This window comes from Xenopus tropicalis, chromosome 1 (genome assembly GCF_000004195.4).
Source record: "Xenopus tropicalis strain Nigerian chromosome 1, UCB_Xtro_10.0, whole genome shotgun sequence".
Taxonomy (NCBI): Eukaryota; Metazoa; Chordata; class Amphibia; order Anura; family Pipidae; genus Xenopus; species Xenopus tropicalis.
In genome coordinates, this window is record NC_030677.2 from 197,883,052 (window position 1) to 197,900,811 (window position 17,760).

Sequence of the window (17,760 nt, forward strand, 5' to 3'; positions counted from 1 at the left end):
AATTTGGAACAGCCCTGTTTTTATTAACATGACCCAGTCATTCATATGTCCGCAAGATCTGCAAAGATGACAACCTACAATGCTTGCAGTAAGAGACTTCAAGAGCCAAAGAGAAGCAACAAGAAAAGCCAGGTCAGCATTTTATCCTGATGGAAAAAAAAATTTAGATGCTTCCACACTAAAACTAGAACTTTTACAATGATCTGCATGGCCAGATAATCTGACGAGTTAGATAAAAAGAGATTCTAAGTATGCAAAACTCTACTCAATGTTTGATTAAAAAAAAAAAAAAAAAAAAAAAAAAGCCGGAAATTGCAAATAAGAACTAGTTCACAATAGGTTACCAAATGCAGAGAAATCCATGTCTTCCAAGTTTTCCAAAATATTTTCCACAGCAGAAGAAAATCTTTTAAATGTTGAGGAATCCATCATTTCTGTGGGGGAAGAAAAACCAATCCATAAATAGATATAAATAAAAGCTCAGACAGTTACACAGTAAAAAGATGCTTGCAATAACGGAAAAAAAATCTTTAGTATGTCTTTAGGACACAATTTTCCTGTGTAATGCTCCCAAAACACAGTTTCATCCAAAGAACTTCCAGAACAGACTCCTAAGGACTGCTGGAGCTAGTAAATGTTTCTAAACTGAATAGGGCCACAATTCAGGCAGCAGTTGTGCCTTTTGGAGGGGTTAAGGGGAACGGTCATCTCCTGCATTTCCTTCTTCTGCCTTTTTCCAAAAATGTAGTCACTGATCCCAGGCCCTGCTAAAAAGCTATTTCACTATGAGGCTACAGTTTTATTATTGCTAGCTTTTAATACTTCACTTTCTATGCAGGCCCTCTCTATTTACACAAAACACTGCCTGCTGCTTGGGTATACTGAACCATCAGTGCTGCTGAGAATGGAACTGGAGAGCTACTAAACAAAAAACTAAGTAAAAAAAAAAAACACAAGTTTTTTTTTGTTTGTTTGTTTTTTTATAAAATTATCAATTGTAAATTGACTTAAGGTGGCCATACACACAACGATCCGGTCCAAGGGACCGATATCGGCAGCTACAAATGGCCTGTGTATGGCGACCTTTAGAATTTCATTGCACATATAGCAAAAAGCTAATTTAAAGGTAGACTACAGCTTTAAAAAGCATAAGGACACTGACGCTGGCCCACACAGCTGACTGTCTAAATTCCCAGCAAATCAGGGTTCAGATATGCTATTTGGCCAAACCCGTATTCATACAGCACTTATGTTTTGAGTGATAGTTCCAAAATAGTACCAAAAACCTTGTGTCATGTGTAGAGTAAAGTTATTGCTTGAGTCAAAGAAAAAAGCAGGTGAGTTGTTACCTTCAGGTGTTAGTTTAGGCTCATAGGCTTTTCGTTTCTTTTGACGCTCTTTTTTCATTCTTCTGGCAACTGTGTAATTAAAAAATAAAATTAAACTACATGAAACCAAGAGCATTTACAATTAACAAAAGCAATTACAGACTGCCATATAATACTTAGCACCGAGCTAAATTCATCTATGGTCTGACCGGCATTGTACTTTGGTTGAATTTCACCTACAAAGCAGGTTTGACAATTATGCTAATTCTTTGTTTTATTACAGTAATATTACCTCCAATAATTTGGTATTCAGTAATTGTTGCAAACCATTAAATCTGGTATAAAACACCTTTCCCTGGGAATACCACTTTAAGTACAGTATTTATATAATAAAAGCGCAGGGCATAATAATAATCTGACCTTCGCTGAGCCTTGGTGGTGGTGGAGACTCTTCCATTTCTGAATCCTCTGCACTTCGCTCCCTGTACCGACTGCTTTTCCTAGAGTCATTGCCACTGCGACGGTGGTCACCAGAACTTCTTCGTTCGCGGTCACCATCATATTGCCATTCTGTATCAGCTTTGTCTTTTTTGGGTCTTTTACGTGAAGCTAAAATTATTGAAGTATATACAATGGAAACATGTTTAGAAAGTGAAAAGAAGGCACAATAACAGCAATTTAGCATATTGGTTTTTGTGTTCCCTTGGTATTGTAACAGCACTTCACGATAAACAAGCGGTTACAAGAAATGTCAACAACAGAGCAATTCTATTTCCCACAATTCAGCGCGTCGTATTCCCTGGCATAAGGGGGAACTTTGCATACAATTGCAGTGGCTTCCCGCCCAATGGGTTTTACTTTCAGCGATTCCAATAGTTTTGAATGGCAATGCTTTCTTTGTAACATCGCTGGAAAAAGGGTCTCATAGCATGTTGGAGCGATAAGCAATGCGAAGTCGGTTTAGGTACTGGAGATTCATATTGTTCTTTATTTAGGGAAAAAACGTATGACTTGCTTCTTTTTCAAAATCGTAGTGACTAATCTCTCCGTGGGACATTAGCCTAAAGGGCCGTACATGTGAGATAACACAGTGCATAATGAGTGTAACAAAATGAATGGGAAAAGAAAGAAACAAAGGGATAAACCAGGTGCAATATTAGTTCAGCAGATCTCAAGCAGAATGTGAACAGTACAGATTACATTTCTGGCGAAGAATTAAGGTGGCCATACACGGGGCGATTCTAGCTGCCGATATTGGTCCTTTAGACCATCTCGGCAGCTTATCTGTCTGCGCATGGGCACCACCGACAGGTCTGCCCGACCAACATCTGGCCTGAAATCGGGCAGGTTCGATTTTTCGTCGGATCGGGGACCGCATCAGCTCATTGATGTGGTCCCGAATCAACGGGCACCTATACCTTCTGTTCTAATTCTCTGGGGCCAAACAACCGAATTAGCCCAATATTGCCCACACATAGGTGGGGATATCAGGAGAAGATCAGCTCTCTTGGTGAAGTGGATGTTACCGTGTATGGCCAGCTTTAACTGGTTGCCATCAACTCGTCTTGTGAGATGTGGTCAGAATCTGGGCCATTACTATTAGAGCAGGGGTCCCCAACCTTTCTTACTCGTGAGCCACAGTGAAATGTAAAAAGACTTGGAGAGCAACACAAGCACCATAAAAGTTCATGGAGGAGCCAAATAAGGGCTAAGATTGGCTATTAGGGGCCTCTAAGCACACTATCAGCTTACAGGGGGCTTTATTTGGTAGGAAATCTTGTGTTTATTCAACCAAAACTTGCCCCCAAGTCAGGAATTCAAAAATAACTACCTGGTTTGGGGGCACTGAGAGCAACATCCAAGGGGTTGGGGAGCAACATGTTGCCCCCGAGCCACTGGTTGGGGATCACTGTATTAGAGGAATGAATTGTACATATCATATTTAAATTCTATTCGCTGGCAGGCAAGGTATAGAAATGACAGCTTACGTTCAAAGGCTTCCTCGCTTTCTTCATCCTCTCCGGAGCTAATCTCTGTGTACTTCGGCTTCTCTTTGACTGTGCTTCGCTTCCGTGTGTTCATTTTCACCCGCTCGCAGAGAGGCATGGAGGACTCGATCTCAGCCACCAGTTCCGGAGGAAGTTCCTTCAGGACAGACTGATCAATTCCCCCTGGCAACGTAACAACACAGTTAGCAAACCCTAGCAACTAACCACATGGATAAACCTTAAAACTTTATACACCAGTTAGTGAAATTCAGACCACTTGAACTTCAGTCAGCATGTATTTTCATTCTGACCTTTGGTCGCACAAAAGATTTCAGCAGAAAGTAATTAAATATACAAATCTGAGGAGAGAATGGTGGAAACCGGGGAATATAAAAATTCACCTGTCGCCTTATGAAATATAAGAACAAAGCAAAGGCCTTTCAGTGTATCAAAAATCTGTTTATGTATTGACACAGGGATTCTTCACTTATGGTTCAAAACTCAACCAAAATAAGTTCCCCATATTTGAGGTAGGCCTCCATGAGAGCTCCTTAAAGGGGACCTTTCACCCACACATAAAAGCTGGAAAAAATTGTCCTTTAAAAATAAAATATGAAACCTACAACTCAGGCACGCTTTTCATGCCCAGTTTCCCACTAGACCCATACAGATGACGGACACCTCGCTGGAAAAATACCTGCATAGACCAGACTTGGGGAAGGCTATGTCATGGTTTTATAGTTTGCTATGGCAATCTACCCCCAAACCCGCTAGCTAAGACCAAGGCCAAATGGCAGAGCGACATACCAGACCTGGACGACGAAATGTGGGAGGATGCCCTTGATCAGATTCCCGAAATAACAATGTCAGTCAGAGACAGGTTTATCCAAATTAAATTTATTAATCGTGCCTACTTAACACCCCACAGATTAGCAAAGATATACCCTCAAACGTCAGACTTATATCCCAAATGTAATACAGAAGTAGGCTCGTTTCTCCATGTATTCTGGGAATGCCCAGCCATTCAACAATTATGGTCAGCAGTATTGAAATACATCAATGAAACATTAGCTTTCCCTAATATACACTCCCCAAAGCTATGTTTGCTGGGAGTACTAGAGGACCTCGGGCTATCGTCATACCAACGGTTATGCTATCTACAATTGCTATTCTATGTTAAAAAAGCCATTTTGTTAAACTGGAAATCGACAACTGCCCCTTCGCTCACCTTTTGGAAAAAACTAGTCAATGATGTGTTACCTAAGCAAAAACTGGTCTACATTTCCAGAGGCTGTCCAGCAAAATTCAGGGCAGTGTGGGATACCTGGTTAAATGCACAATCTGAGTAAAACCCGCCTGGCTCGCTAAAGCTCTCTATACCCCTTCTTCTTCCTCTCCTCTTTCTCAAACTGTTTTTTTTTCTCTTTTTTGTTGTTAAAATCCTAAATAAAAACTTATAAAAAAAATAAATAAAATATGAAACACAATCTCTTTTTATATTAAATCATCCACACCTGTTATAAATGTATTTAAAAAACTGAGCTGCCAATCATATATTGCCTGCCCCGCCTCTAAGCCGCAGGCACACTAAAAAAGTACCATCAGTAACTATCAGTCAAGATGATCTCCAGGCTGCACAAGTATTTGCCCACTCAAGCTAAGGGCCCAATAGTACAATGGGGTTTCTGGGATATCAGACTGCTCATACTAGGCTTGCACGTGATAGCCCTTTGATGGTCAGTGTCAGCGTCCCTAACTTTCTGTGCACCCTCAATAGCCAGTTAACCCTAGGGCTACTAATTGACTTTTCAGAGAGAACCATTGAGCCAAAAGTCTGCAATATCTCATAGAAGCATTACCAGCATTAACATAAATATATATGATGAAGTGCCATAGCACAAGACATTTAGTCACGGCATGCAGTACGTGGTAAATTTGACTACAGGTATTCAGAATGCTTGGGACCTGGGGTTTTCAAGATAAGGGGTTTTTCCATAATTTGGATCTCCATACCATAAAGGTGGCCATACATGTAGCAATAACGATCTTTCATGCAACCACTGGTCACAGGAAAGATTGTTCCAATCCTCCACTGACCTTCAGGGTTGAATCGTCAGATATGGAGGTAGAAACAATAGAAATTCTATCTCCACCTGGCGATTCAGCCCTGAACGTAGATTTTGTTTGTCAAAACCTTTTTACCTGCCTGATCGACGAGACGACCGATATCCGTAACCTTTTTGATATCAGACGCCTCTTCGAGCTGCCATACATGCACCGAATATTGTACGATAATAACGGTGCGTGTATCATTTAAATATTAAACCCAATAAGTTTGTTTTGCCTCCAATAAGGGGTAATTATATCTTAGTTGGGATCAAGTACAGGTACTGTTTTATTATTACAGAGAAAAGGGAATCATTTAACCATTAAATAAACCCAATAGGGCTGTTCTGCCCCCAATAAGGGGTAATTATATCTTAGTTGGGATCAAGTACAGGTACTGTTTTATTATTACAGAGAAAAGGGAATCATTTAACCATTAAATAAACCCAATAGGGCTGTTCTGCCCCCAATAAGGGGTAATTATATCTTAGTTGGGATCAAGTACAGGTACTGTTTTATTATTACAGAGAAAAGGGAATCATTTAACCATTAAATAAACCCAATAGGGCTGTTCTGCCCCCAATAAGGGGTAATTATATCTTAGTTGGGATCAAGTACAGGTACTGTTTTATTATTACAGAGAAAAGGGAATCATTTAACCATTAAATAAACCCAATAGGATTGTTCTGCCCCCAATAAGGGGTAATTATATCTTAGTTGGGATCAAGTACAGGTACTGTTTTATTATTACAGAGAAAAGGGAATCATTTAACCATGAAATAAACCCAATAGGGCTGTTCTGCCCCAATAAGGGGTAATTATATCTTAGTTGGGATCAAGTACAGGTACTGTTTTATTATTACTGTTTTTTTAAGTGTATAAAGTTCTGCCATAAAAGTTTCCCAAGATAAATTCTAAAATAAAAAGCAGTGGCTGCTTGAAAATATTGTGTAAAACCACAGCGATCAATTTTTCCCATTGACAAATAATTAAAATGTCATAAAATAACCCTGTTAAGTATGCCAATTGGACGGGGCAAAAGAAAACCTGCAGCTTGGTAATGCTCACTAATACTGGGATACTGTATCCCCCTCCCCTTAAACAACAAGGAAACCCAAGCAACTTGTTATCTCATCTGAAACGCCTACATAGAATATGTTATTTAACACCCTTTAATAACTAACTCCTCTATTGGAACGCTGACGCTTTCAGGTAGGAAATGGACAAATAAACATGGCGGCTGCTGTTACAATGCAGCGACAAACTTAAGCGGCTTGCAAGTGAAGGAGGCACTATTGAGAGAAAATAATGTAGCCGCTTAATATAACTATGTACAAACTACGACATACAGGCTGTACTTGTTCTTTAATCTAAAGCTATTTTGGTCAGGCATAACAGTTACTATATGCAACTTACCCTTTCCTAGCCAGCCCACTTCAGATTTACCCCCATATGTAATAAAAGGCTCTACGTTTGCCAAGGAGCAGTAACCCATAGCAACAAATAGGATGTTTCCTTCTAAACAGGTGATCAGTAAATGCTACCCGCTGATTGGTTGCTATAGGTTACTGCACCTGGGCAAACTTTTTTTAATATTTAATACATCCCCCCCCTTAGATGCATGCACAGAAAAGTAACTGTTTTCTAGCTTACACTAGGGACAGCTTGGAAAGGTGTGGTAGCCGCAAGTGAAGAGCACACCAGTCTTTAAGGGACACTTAAAGTCCAGTTTATATGAAATGCTATTTATTTATAGTCGCTAGAGCAGGGATCCTCAAACTTTTTTTTACTTGTGAGCAACATTTAAATGTAAATAGAGTTGGGGAGCAACACAAGCATGAAAATATTCCAGGGGATGGACTGTGATTGGCTAACTAGTAGCCCCTGTGTGGACTGGCAGCCTATAGGAGACTCGGTTTGTCAGTACACATTTTTAGGCAACCAAAATTTGCCTCTAAGCCAGTAATAAAAAAAACAAACTTTTTTTAGGCCACCGGGAGCAACAAGCGAGGGGTTGATGAGCAACATGGTACTCCCTAGCTACTGGTCGGGGATCACTGCTCTAGAGAAACAGCAATCTCTGATTGAATCAAACAAATGGCACTAACCCAATAGGTAATAAAAAGCACTATGTTTACCTAGGTGCAGAAACCCTATAGGAACCATTGAGAGGTTTTCCTTAAACAGGTGACCAGAAGGTGCTCTCTGCTGGTCGTTTGCTATAGGTGATTTGCACCTTTTATTACATAAACCTATTACTTATAACTGCTTCACCACCTTTCTCAAACAATATCTGGCAGTGAGAGTTTACAGTAATTCATTGTTAATGTCTTCCATGATGTGATCCCTATTCCTAGGGAGCAATTAACCTATGATTGTGGTTGCCACACTTAAGATGGCCATACACGCACAGATAATATCTTACGAAACCCCGTTTCGTAAGATATTTGGTGCGTGTATGGCAAGTCGGCGAGTCGACCGATATCGCAGGAGGCTGCTGATATCGGTCGACTCGTCGATCGGCCAGGTTAAAAGATTTTGATCGGGCGCAATAGAAGGCACCTGATCAAAATCTGCCGTCAGGGCTGAATCGGCAGAAGGAGGTAGAAATCCTATTGTTTCTACCTCCTTATCTGTCGTTTCAGCCCTGAACGGTTAGTGGCCGATTGTACGATCTTTCGAGATCGGGAAATCGCCACGTGTGTGGCCACCATTAGGGTTCTAGCCCTTTTTTTAAGACATAGCTGACCAATGAGTTTGAAGAATCATGGGACATGCCTTTTGAAACAAAAGTGTAACGTTATTAAAGGGCAAGCTACTTTAGTAATTACCTTTAGAGATTTACAATTCAGTAATTTGTTGTACATGCCAGAACAGACTGTAAATCCCACTGGGACAGACACTGGTGTAAATAATGTATAAAATCTCTTTAAATCTCTAAATGCCAGTGCTATATAAATGATGGATCATTGAATGGGCTTTACTTTTGAGAGAGAACAGAAACAGGAAGCAAATAATCCAAGGCAAAAAAAAGCAACATACTACATTTTGATGCACATCCAAAATAACCAGCATTAAGAAATACACAACTCAAAACACATTAACCTGCATTAGAAAGATGCACAAACACAATACGAGTTTGAGGCATTCCAATAGATAAATAGTTCTGCTCTTAGAGACAAAAAGCTTTAAGAAACTATGCACTTGCACAGGTATGGGACACGTTATCAAGCTCCGAATTTTAAACAAATAATTCACATTTTTAAAAATGATTTCCTTTTTCTCTGTGATAATAAAATAGTAACTCGTACTTGATCCCAACTAAGATATAATTACCCCTTATTGGGGGCAGAACAGCCCTATTGGGTTTATTTCATGGTTAAATGATTCCCTTTTCTTTGTAATAATAAAACAGTACCTGTACTTGATCCCAACTAAGATATAATTACCCCTTATTGGGGGCAGAACAGCCCTATTGGGTTTATTTAATGGTTAAATGATTCCCTTTTCTCTGTAATAATAAAACAGTACCTGTACTTAATCCCAACTAAGATATAATTACCCCTTATTGGGGGCAGAACAATCCTATTGGGTTTATTTCATGGTTAAATGATTCCCTTTTCTCTGTAATAATAAAATAGTAATTCGTACTTGATCCCAACTAAGATATAATTACCCCTTATTGGGGGCAGAACAGCCCTATTGGATTTATTTAATGGTTAAATGATTCCCTTTTCTCTGTAATAATAAAATAGTAATTCGTACTTGATCCCAACTAAGATATAATTAATCCTTAAAGGAAAGGTAACACCAATGTATCAAAGTAATTTGAATATTAATACTATTGCCCTGCACTGGTAACACTTGTGTGTTTGCTTCAGAAGCCCTGGGGCTACACAGCAGGGTATTTATATAAACTATAGTAGGGTTTCTGTAGCAAACATACAACGTTTACAAGAGCAGGACAACAGTACGTTATAATTGAATTACTTTGAAACATTTTCATGTTGGTGTTACTGTTCCTTTAAGGGGGGGGGGGTGCATGTCAAGTTTATTCTGCTATTCAGTACAGTCCCCAGATAAAAGTTAAAAGCTGACAAACTGCAAATGTTGCAAACGTCAATCAGGCTGTAACCCATTCACTGCTGATGTGCAACAGCCAAATACATGCATATACATGGAGATAAAAGAGACGAGTCAAATCCAATCAGACCAGATCAGAATTAAGGTTCTTTAGACATGTATAAGTGACAGATGTTTTTCATTTTGGGTGACAATTAAGCATGTGTTCACTGCTGCCCATCCTTAGGGTATGTACCCACAAGCAGGCCCACAGGTATTTGCAATGTGGTGCGGTTCTGTGTGTTAGAGAATGTGTCATTTGGTTTCATTCTTCCCTACTTCAGCTAAAACTACTTATAGAGAAACACAGGGAACAACTGAACCAAAGACACGCACTGTCCTGATATGAAATACAAAGCACTGCATGGTTAATGAATTAACAGGCAATTTTGAGTACATAAAGTAATTTCTTTGCAGTCTTTTAGCCAGTGTGTTAAATATGCTCTATTCCACTTATAAAGGCTATTTAGGTACTATATGCAAATCTTCCAAGTGCTGTTGAAATGAACACCAATTAACAAGTCTGTGTTTACAAACATTACAGAGAATGAATGGGTTTAGCGCCACCTTGTGGCATCAGAGAAACAAAGATCTGCAACAAAGGGACATGAACCCGAAATGACTTTTATATGAATGCTTTCCTTGCCCAAAGGCTCAAATTCTACTTAGCAAAAATCAGCAGCATACAAATTCTTCCTTTATTATATATATATATATATATATATATATATATATATATATATATATATATATATATATATATATATATGTATATGTGTTTATATATATATACACAGTGGTGTGAAAAACTATTTGCCCCCTTCCTGATTTCTTATTCTTTTGCATGTTTGTCACACAAAATGTTTCTGATCATCAAACACATTTAACTATTAGTCAAAGATAACACAAGTAAACACAAAATGCAGTTTTTAAATGAGGGTTTTTATTATTTAGGGAGAAAAAAAATCCAAACCTACATGGCCCTGTGTGAAAAAGTAATTGCCCCCTGAACCTAATAACTGGTTGGGCCACCCTTAGCAGCAATAACTGCAATCAAGCGTTTGCGATAACTTGCAACGAGTCTTTTACAGCGCTCTGGAGGAATTTTGGCCCACTCATCTTTGCAGAATTGTTGTAATTCAGCTTTATTTGAGGGTTTTCTAGCATGAACCGCCTTTTTAAGGTCCTGCCACAACATCTCAATAGGATTCAGGTCAGGACTTTGACTAGGCCACTCCAAAGTCTTCATTTTGTTTTTCTTCAGCCATTCAGAGGTGGATTTGCTGGTGTGTTTTGGGTCATTGTCCTGCTGCAGCACCCAAGATCGCTTCAGCTTGAGTTGACGAACAGATGGCCGGACATTCTCCTTCAGGATTTTTTGGTAGACAGTAGAATTCATGGTTCCATCTATCACAGCAAGCCTTCCAGGTCCTGAAGCAGCAAAACAACCCCAAACCATCACACTACCACCACCATATTTTACTGTTGGTATGATGTTCTTTTTCTGAAATGCTGTGTTACTTTTACGCCAGATGTAACAGGACACGCACCTTCCAAAAAGTTCAACTTTTGTCTCGTCGGTCCACAAGGTATTTTCCCAAAAGTCTTGGCAATCATTGAGATGTTTTTTAGCAAAATTGAGACGAGCCATAATGTTCTTTTTGCTTAAAAGTGGTTTGCGCCTTGGAAATCTGCCATGCAGGCCGTTTTTGCCCAGTCTCTTTCTTATGGTGAAGTCGTGAACACTGACCTTAATTGAGGCAAGTGAGGCCTGCAGTTCTTTAGATGTTGTCCTGGGGTCTTTTGTGGCCTCTCGGATGAGTTGTCTCTGCGCTCTTGGGGTAATTTTGGTCGGCCGGCCACTCCTGGGAAGGTTCACCACTGTTCCATGTTTTTGCCATTTGTGGATAATGGCTCTCACTGTGGTTCGCTGGAGTCCCAAAGCTTTAGAAATGGCTTTATAAACTTTACCAGACTGATAGATCTCAATTACTTTTGTTCTCATTTGTTCCTCAATTTCTTTGGATCTTGGCATGATGTCTAGCTTTTGAGGTGCTTTTGGTCTACTTCTCTGTGTCAGGTAGCTCCTATTTAAGTGATTTCTTGATTGAAACAGGTGTGGCAGTAATCAGGCCTGGGGGTGACTACAGAAATTGATATTGAAATTGATAAACCACAGTTAAGTTATTTTTTAACAAGGGGGGCAATCACTTTTTCACACAGGGCCATGTAGATTTGGAGTTTTTTTTTCTCCCTTAACATAAACCTTCATTTAAAAACTGCATTTTGTGTTCAATTATGTTATCTTTGATTAATAGTTAACGGTTTTTGATGAGCAGAAACATTTAAGTGTGACAAACATGCAAAAGAGTAAGAAATCAGGAAGGGGGCAAATAGTTTTTCACACCAGTGTGTGTGTGTGTGTGTGTGTGTGTGTGTGTGTGTGTGTGTGTGTGTGTGTGTGTGTGTGTGTGTGTGTGTGTGTGTGTGTGTGTGTGTGTGTGTGTGTGTGTGTGTGTGTGTGTGTGTGTGTGTGTGTGTGTGTGTGTGTGTGTGTGTGTGTGTGTGTATACACACACATATATATATACATATACATATATACACATATTTATTAGTCCATAGGGCCCACACCATTTGCAACAACAAAACCTGGGTGCTAGTACAAAAAAATACACTGGAACTAGGACAGCCCTCCTAGGATTTAAAGAATTGTGAGCAAAATGTAAATGCAAAAATAGAAAGGTTTATTACTCAACATTTCAGTCTCACACAGAAACCTTCATCTTTACTCCAGATGAAGGTTTCTGTGTGAAACGTTGAGTAATAAACCTTTCTATTTTTGCATTTACATTTTGCTCACAATTCTTTAAATCCTAGGAGTGCTGTCCTTGTTCATTTATATATATAGGCACATTTATTTTGTTAAGTATTAGTCATATTAATGCATTCCTCTAATCTAATGCACTACAATGACAAGCCCTCAGTTCAAGATACTCTGATTGCCAGTGAACAAAGTGCTCAATGTCTGGCACCACAACATTTTCCTTAATTCATTTATTGTAGAAAATGTTCTTGCCACTTTACAAAGAAAACCTGCAAGGACATAATCCATTCCAGTTAGCTTCTCAGATAAAATACATATCCAGCAACTAACAATCAGCAAGGAATAGCCAAAATACCCCACTGCCAGAACACTGCAGAGCAAAGAGCAAGCAAATAGTAAATGAAGACTTAATAATCACAAAATAAAAATGATCAACTGCATGACACAAGGAAGATGTGCAACCATTCCATTTTATTACATATTAAACCAGCCATACCTGTTATAAACTTATTTAAAAATCTTAGCTGTCAATCATTTTTTTTTCCCTGTCTGAGGCACAGCCATTACTTTCACTTTCATTTTGGCACTTCCAATACGTCACTGCCCTCCACTGCCCTCCTCCCATGCCCATAACAAAAGAATGAAGGAAACAAGATTGTAATCAATTGTATATCGCACATAAAGATTATGCAAATAAGACAGGATTTGGACTTATTTTTTAGGGTGTCAGGTTCCAGCAGAAAAATGACAGAATATACAAAGCTTGGGCAGGACTACAATATACACCCAGCAACTCTGTCAGTGCTGCAGGGCCAAAAGGACCCATGTGAAAGGATGCCTTTCCCTTCCAATGGCAGTTTAGAGCTGTTCTGAGAGATGAAGGAAAGGCGCTGCTGACAACCCCCAGTTACTATTTATGGGGTCAGCAATTTTTTGAAAAAAAATGTGTGATACACAGAGCAGTATCTTACTGGAGATGTCACATTCATATTCAGTCTAGCAGACCCAAGAAAGAGTTGATAAGCCAGTTAAGGATTCGAAAAAATACAAACGTGTCTAAGTGGATAACCCACAACTTGTTAGGGGGGAGACAGACAGGGGTGATTAGTTGCTGTGATTTTTAAATCACTTCTGCTAAAAATCACGGCAACTTTGCATTTTTACACGCATATTTTACACACATTTTACACAATTGCCCCATCTGTATTTGCAATGCCTGCAGCACACTCACTGTACATAAAAAGGGCAGATAAGTTATATTACAATATTTCATCCTGTGCACCACAGGCCAAGTAAAACATCAGGGCAGAGTTTTTCATCTAATAGGTTCTCATGATTCACAAGTAAATTAGCTGCTACTTCATTAGATGCTTTATTTAATAAAATCATTTCATTAAATAAAACAGCTGTGCAGAAGCTATTGGCGCTTTGTCACACTAGGCGTTTTCTCTGCCTGCATATTTGCGCCTCGACATTATTACAAACCCACAAAGACGGCACACACCTATCATGGAACAGACAAAGTGGATCTCTGCGAGAAATGCTGAGCCTGTCAGTGCACACTCATGGTGGAATAAAAGGAGCGGAATGTGTTATCATCCCCAGCTCAAACCAATGACATACCCCTTATTGCTTGCACACAATACCTGCTAGAAAGCTTCACTTGTCAGGATATATCAGCCAGAGCCCTAATCACACAGTACACTTTCTAAAATTCCTATTGAAGGCAACACAAGTGGCACATTTATTTAAGAAAAATCCCACAACCACAGGGATTTTTTTTTTTTTTTTTTTTTATAAATCATCAAAAGAATTGCCATTGCATTGTACAGTAGAGAAAAAGTACTTTTCTAAGCCAGGTGAATATCATATCAACAAATTACTAAAGAACAAGTCAAGCCAAAATATAATTTTACCTAATAAAAGAAAACATAGTTCTAAGCAACTTTGCAATATACATTCTTTCCAAATTTGCAATGGTTTGACTTATTTGTATATATAATTGCTATAAGAAGTGTTTGCCTGTCCTTTTCTATTCTTGGCCCTGGTGGCTCTGACTCATGAAACAATGTAACACAAGGCAGCAGCCTGACAGACCTGACTCGCTGGAGAAGACTGACCTTTGCAACATTGTTTAACAAGGAGCTTGGCAAATGCTGCTTTCAATAGCAATAACATTTAAAACACAGAAAAGTTTTTCACATTGGAAAGATGCTGGGAATTGTTTTATTATGCAAAAAATTATTTTTGGGGTTGACCTGTCTTTAAAAATGTTATAACTGAAAGAAATAAATAAAAATGGATACCTTGCATTTACTTGACAGCCACCTAGTATAAACTTCCGTCTACAACAAAATGCTGTGCTCTTATGGCCCATGGAAAATGCATTCTACTGAAAACTACTTTTAAGCTTTCCATATTTTATGTAAATTCCAAGCAGCACAACAGAGGTGCAACAATCACTGCTTTTCCCCCACTGCTCCTCTGGAGACAACCTGTGAAGTTATATACTGCCAGAATAACTGCCCTTAAACTATACACATACAAGGACTTATCATTCTGCCAGAACATTTTTGGCAAATCAGAGGCTACACACATTAATAACACAAGAAATGGAAAATAGTATAATTAAACTGAACGTTTAATGTACTACTCCAAATGTTACTAACCAACAATCATACAAAAAGAAAATACCAAGTCTCTTACCTTTGCTGGATTTAGAGGGCCTATTCTTGTTAGACTTTAATGATCCTTTGGATTTGTCATCCCGCTCCTTGATTAGTTTTTGTACCTCATCCAAAGACAGCTTTTGAAGAACAACAACAGGTTTAGCTCCTTTATTAAGATCTTCCACAATACCCATCTTTTCCGGCTTGTCCTTCTGCTCTCCTTTTGGCTCCGATCGCCTAGGTTCCTGGGTAACATTGCCATCCTTATCCCGTTTAAGTTTAGGAATGACAAAGTTTTTAAACGTACCCTGATTTCCCCCCAACAAATAACTAGGAAATGCAGTTTTGTTGTCACTGTGACCTTTATTTCCCTCCACTTTACTTTTGTTACCATCAATCCTTTTTTCATCTTTACCAGTAGGCGATTTCAAAACAGGTTTATCAGATTTCAATTTTGTAGGATCCGATTTGCTAGGGTCTGATTTACTGTCTTGCTTTATCCTGGGACTACTAGGTCTTTGCTTTTGCTCCCCAGAAGAATGCTTCTCCCTAGACTCATCCGAATCATGCCGATGCTTCTTTTCCACTTTATCGATTTTTGGTGCATCCGATTTATTTCCAGGTCTTGTTTCCTGTTCATTCTTATTAAACGACCTTAAGGACTCTGGCCTCCTAAGCCTTGACATTTCTCCTTTGTGTTTCTCAGACTCCCCCTTGTCATCCGGTTTCTGTTTTGGGTTCTCACGGTCCCGCTTTGACGATTCATGACTAGGTCTCCCATCTACTCTCTGTTTTGCTCCATCTGTACGGCTCTCAGGCTTAACTCTAGGAGAGTCACATTTTGAATCTGTTTTATGTTTGGATAAATCTGGCTTCTTTTCTGTGGAAAGTCTGTTGGGATCTTTTTTCATATCATGTTTATGTTTTGGGGCTTCAGGACGCCCATCACTTTTGTGCTCCTCACTTTTTTGTCGGCTAATTTCTTGCCGACCTTCACATTTCTGCCTTGATGTATCTTGCCGCCCTTCACTCTTTTGTTTAGGGGTGTCCGGCCTGCTATCACTCTTTTGTTTTGGAGTGTCTGGCCTGCTTTCACTCTTTTGCTTTGGCGTTTCTGGTCTGCTATCACTCTTTTGCTTAGGTGTTTCTGGCTTACCCTCATTCTTTTGTTTAGGTGTTTCAGGCTTATTTTCACTCTTTTGCTTGGGTGTTTCCGGATGCCCTTCAGTCTTTTGCTTAGGTGTGTCCGTTTTCCCCTCACTCTTTTGCCTGATTGTCTCTGATTTTCCCTCTGCTTTCTGTTTGGAGGTTTCTGATTTCACCTCCACTTTTTGCTTTACTGTCTCACTCTTCCCTTCAAGTTTTTGTCTAGGTGTCTCTGGCTGGCCATCATTTTGCTTTTGCTTGGGAGTATTAAGTTTTTGTCGCATTTCCAGCTTGTTGTCAACTTTACTAGATTTACTCTGGTTTTCATTTTCTTTAGAATCCTCTTGTAGGTCACCAGATTTTACATCATTTGCAGTCTCATTTAACAGTGCTTCAGTCTTTATATCTTCATTAAAACCTTCGCTGTTTTTGTACTCCATCATATTGTCGTCATAATCTATTTCACAACTTTCAGACTTGGTCTCCATAGGACAGTCACCAGAAAGCTTTGCTTCTTCGCTGCACTCAACAGGTTCAGATTTGATGTCACACAATTTAGTTTCATTGTAAGATTCTTCTAGGCCACTCTCAGTTGACAGCTTAGCAGTTGTGCTCTTGTTAGACTTATCGGGACATTCCACGTCTGACTCACTCTTTCTTAATGGCGTCGGATGATTCTCAGGATTATGCTTGAAAACAGTGTCCTCTTGAGGCCCAGAAATATAGCCATCGTTGCAGTTCTTTGTGTCATCTGCCTTTCTGGCAAAGTCCGAGTCCTGAGTTACAGTTGCCTGAGAGTCCCCTCGGCCGGCCTGCTGAAGATCAATACTAACCATAAGTGCTGGCCGTGACCCATTTCCAGCTGAACCGGTCTCCTGGGAAGCTGGTCTGTTACCTCCAGTAGCACCTCCAGCTTCTAATGGATAAGAATCCTGCTTCCGTTTCTTCAGGGGCTTATCTAGACAGTAAAACACAAATAGCTTAATATTAAAATTCATAGTAACTTTTAACTATACAGTTCTGAATTAAATAGTAACAAACGCTAGCAAAGAGTTTGCCCCACCTATGAACCTTGTGCAAAACTGGCTTAAGAAAATACTGTTTATTCTCCCATACAAATAATTTATTTAAAACAGACATGGGCATTTTTCAGTATATACTAGCATATTTGCAATGTGTATTTTTAAAGCAACAGCAGAAAAAAAAGAAAACATTGTTAAAGAAAGTGACAATTTTAGAGAAAACATTATACAACAGAAACTCAAACATATAAATAAATGTGAAAGTGAAAGCCGCTTGAGGCTGTAAGGATTTAAAAAGGACTAAGGCAAATCAGCCATAAGACACATTACAAGAGCTCTAGTTCTTTTCAGTTTCAGTGTATTAATTACACCAACTGTAGAATCATTCAGGAATCAAAAAATGTACTCCCAAGAGCTAGAATTTAACATGTCCTAATGTGAACTGTTACAAGTGTAGTGGCATGGATGCCACGGATTTACTAGAGAACTACCTGGGCAGCCTTGGTGACTTTTGAATATTTTGAATGTCACCGTTTGGAGTAATTTAACAGA

General features: G+C 39.2%; 1 protein-coding gene across 4 annotated transcripts in view; it reads right to left on the reverse strand.

Moving 5' to 3' along the window:
* The window catches only part of nipbl (NIPBL, cohesin loading factor), a 77,689-nt gene that overhangs the window by 24,472 nt on the left and 35,457 nt on the right, over positions 1-17,760 (reverse strand). For all 4 annotated transcript variants that reach the window (XM_018090824.2, XM_018090823.2, XM_012967934.3 and 1 more), the window contains 5 exons: positions 15,078-17,144; positions 3,317-3,499; positions 1,749-1,937; positions 1,350-1,418; positions 345-434 (listed from right to left, as the gene is read on the reverse strand). In XM_018090824.2, coding sequence (XP_017946313.1) covers positions 345-434; positions 1,350-1,418; positions 1,749-1,937; positions 3,317-3,499; positions 15,078-17,144 — 2,598 coding nt within the window. The remainder of the gene's footprint in view (positions 1-344; positions 435-1,349; positions 1,419-1,748; positions 1,938-3,316; positions 3,500-15,077; positions 17,145-17,760) is intronic.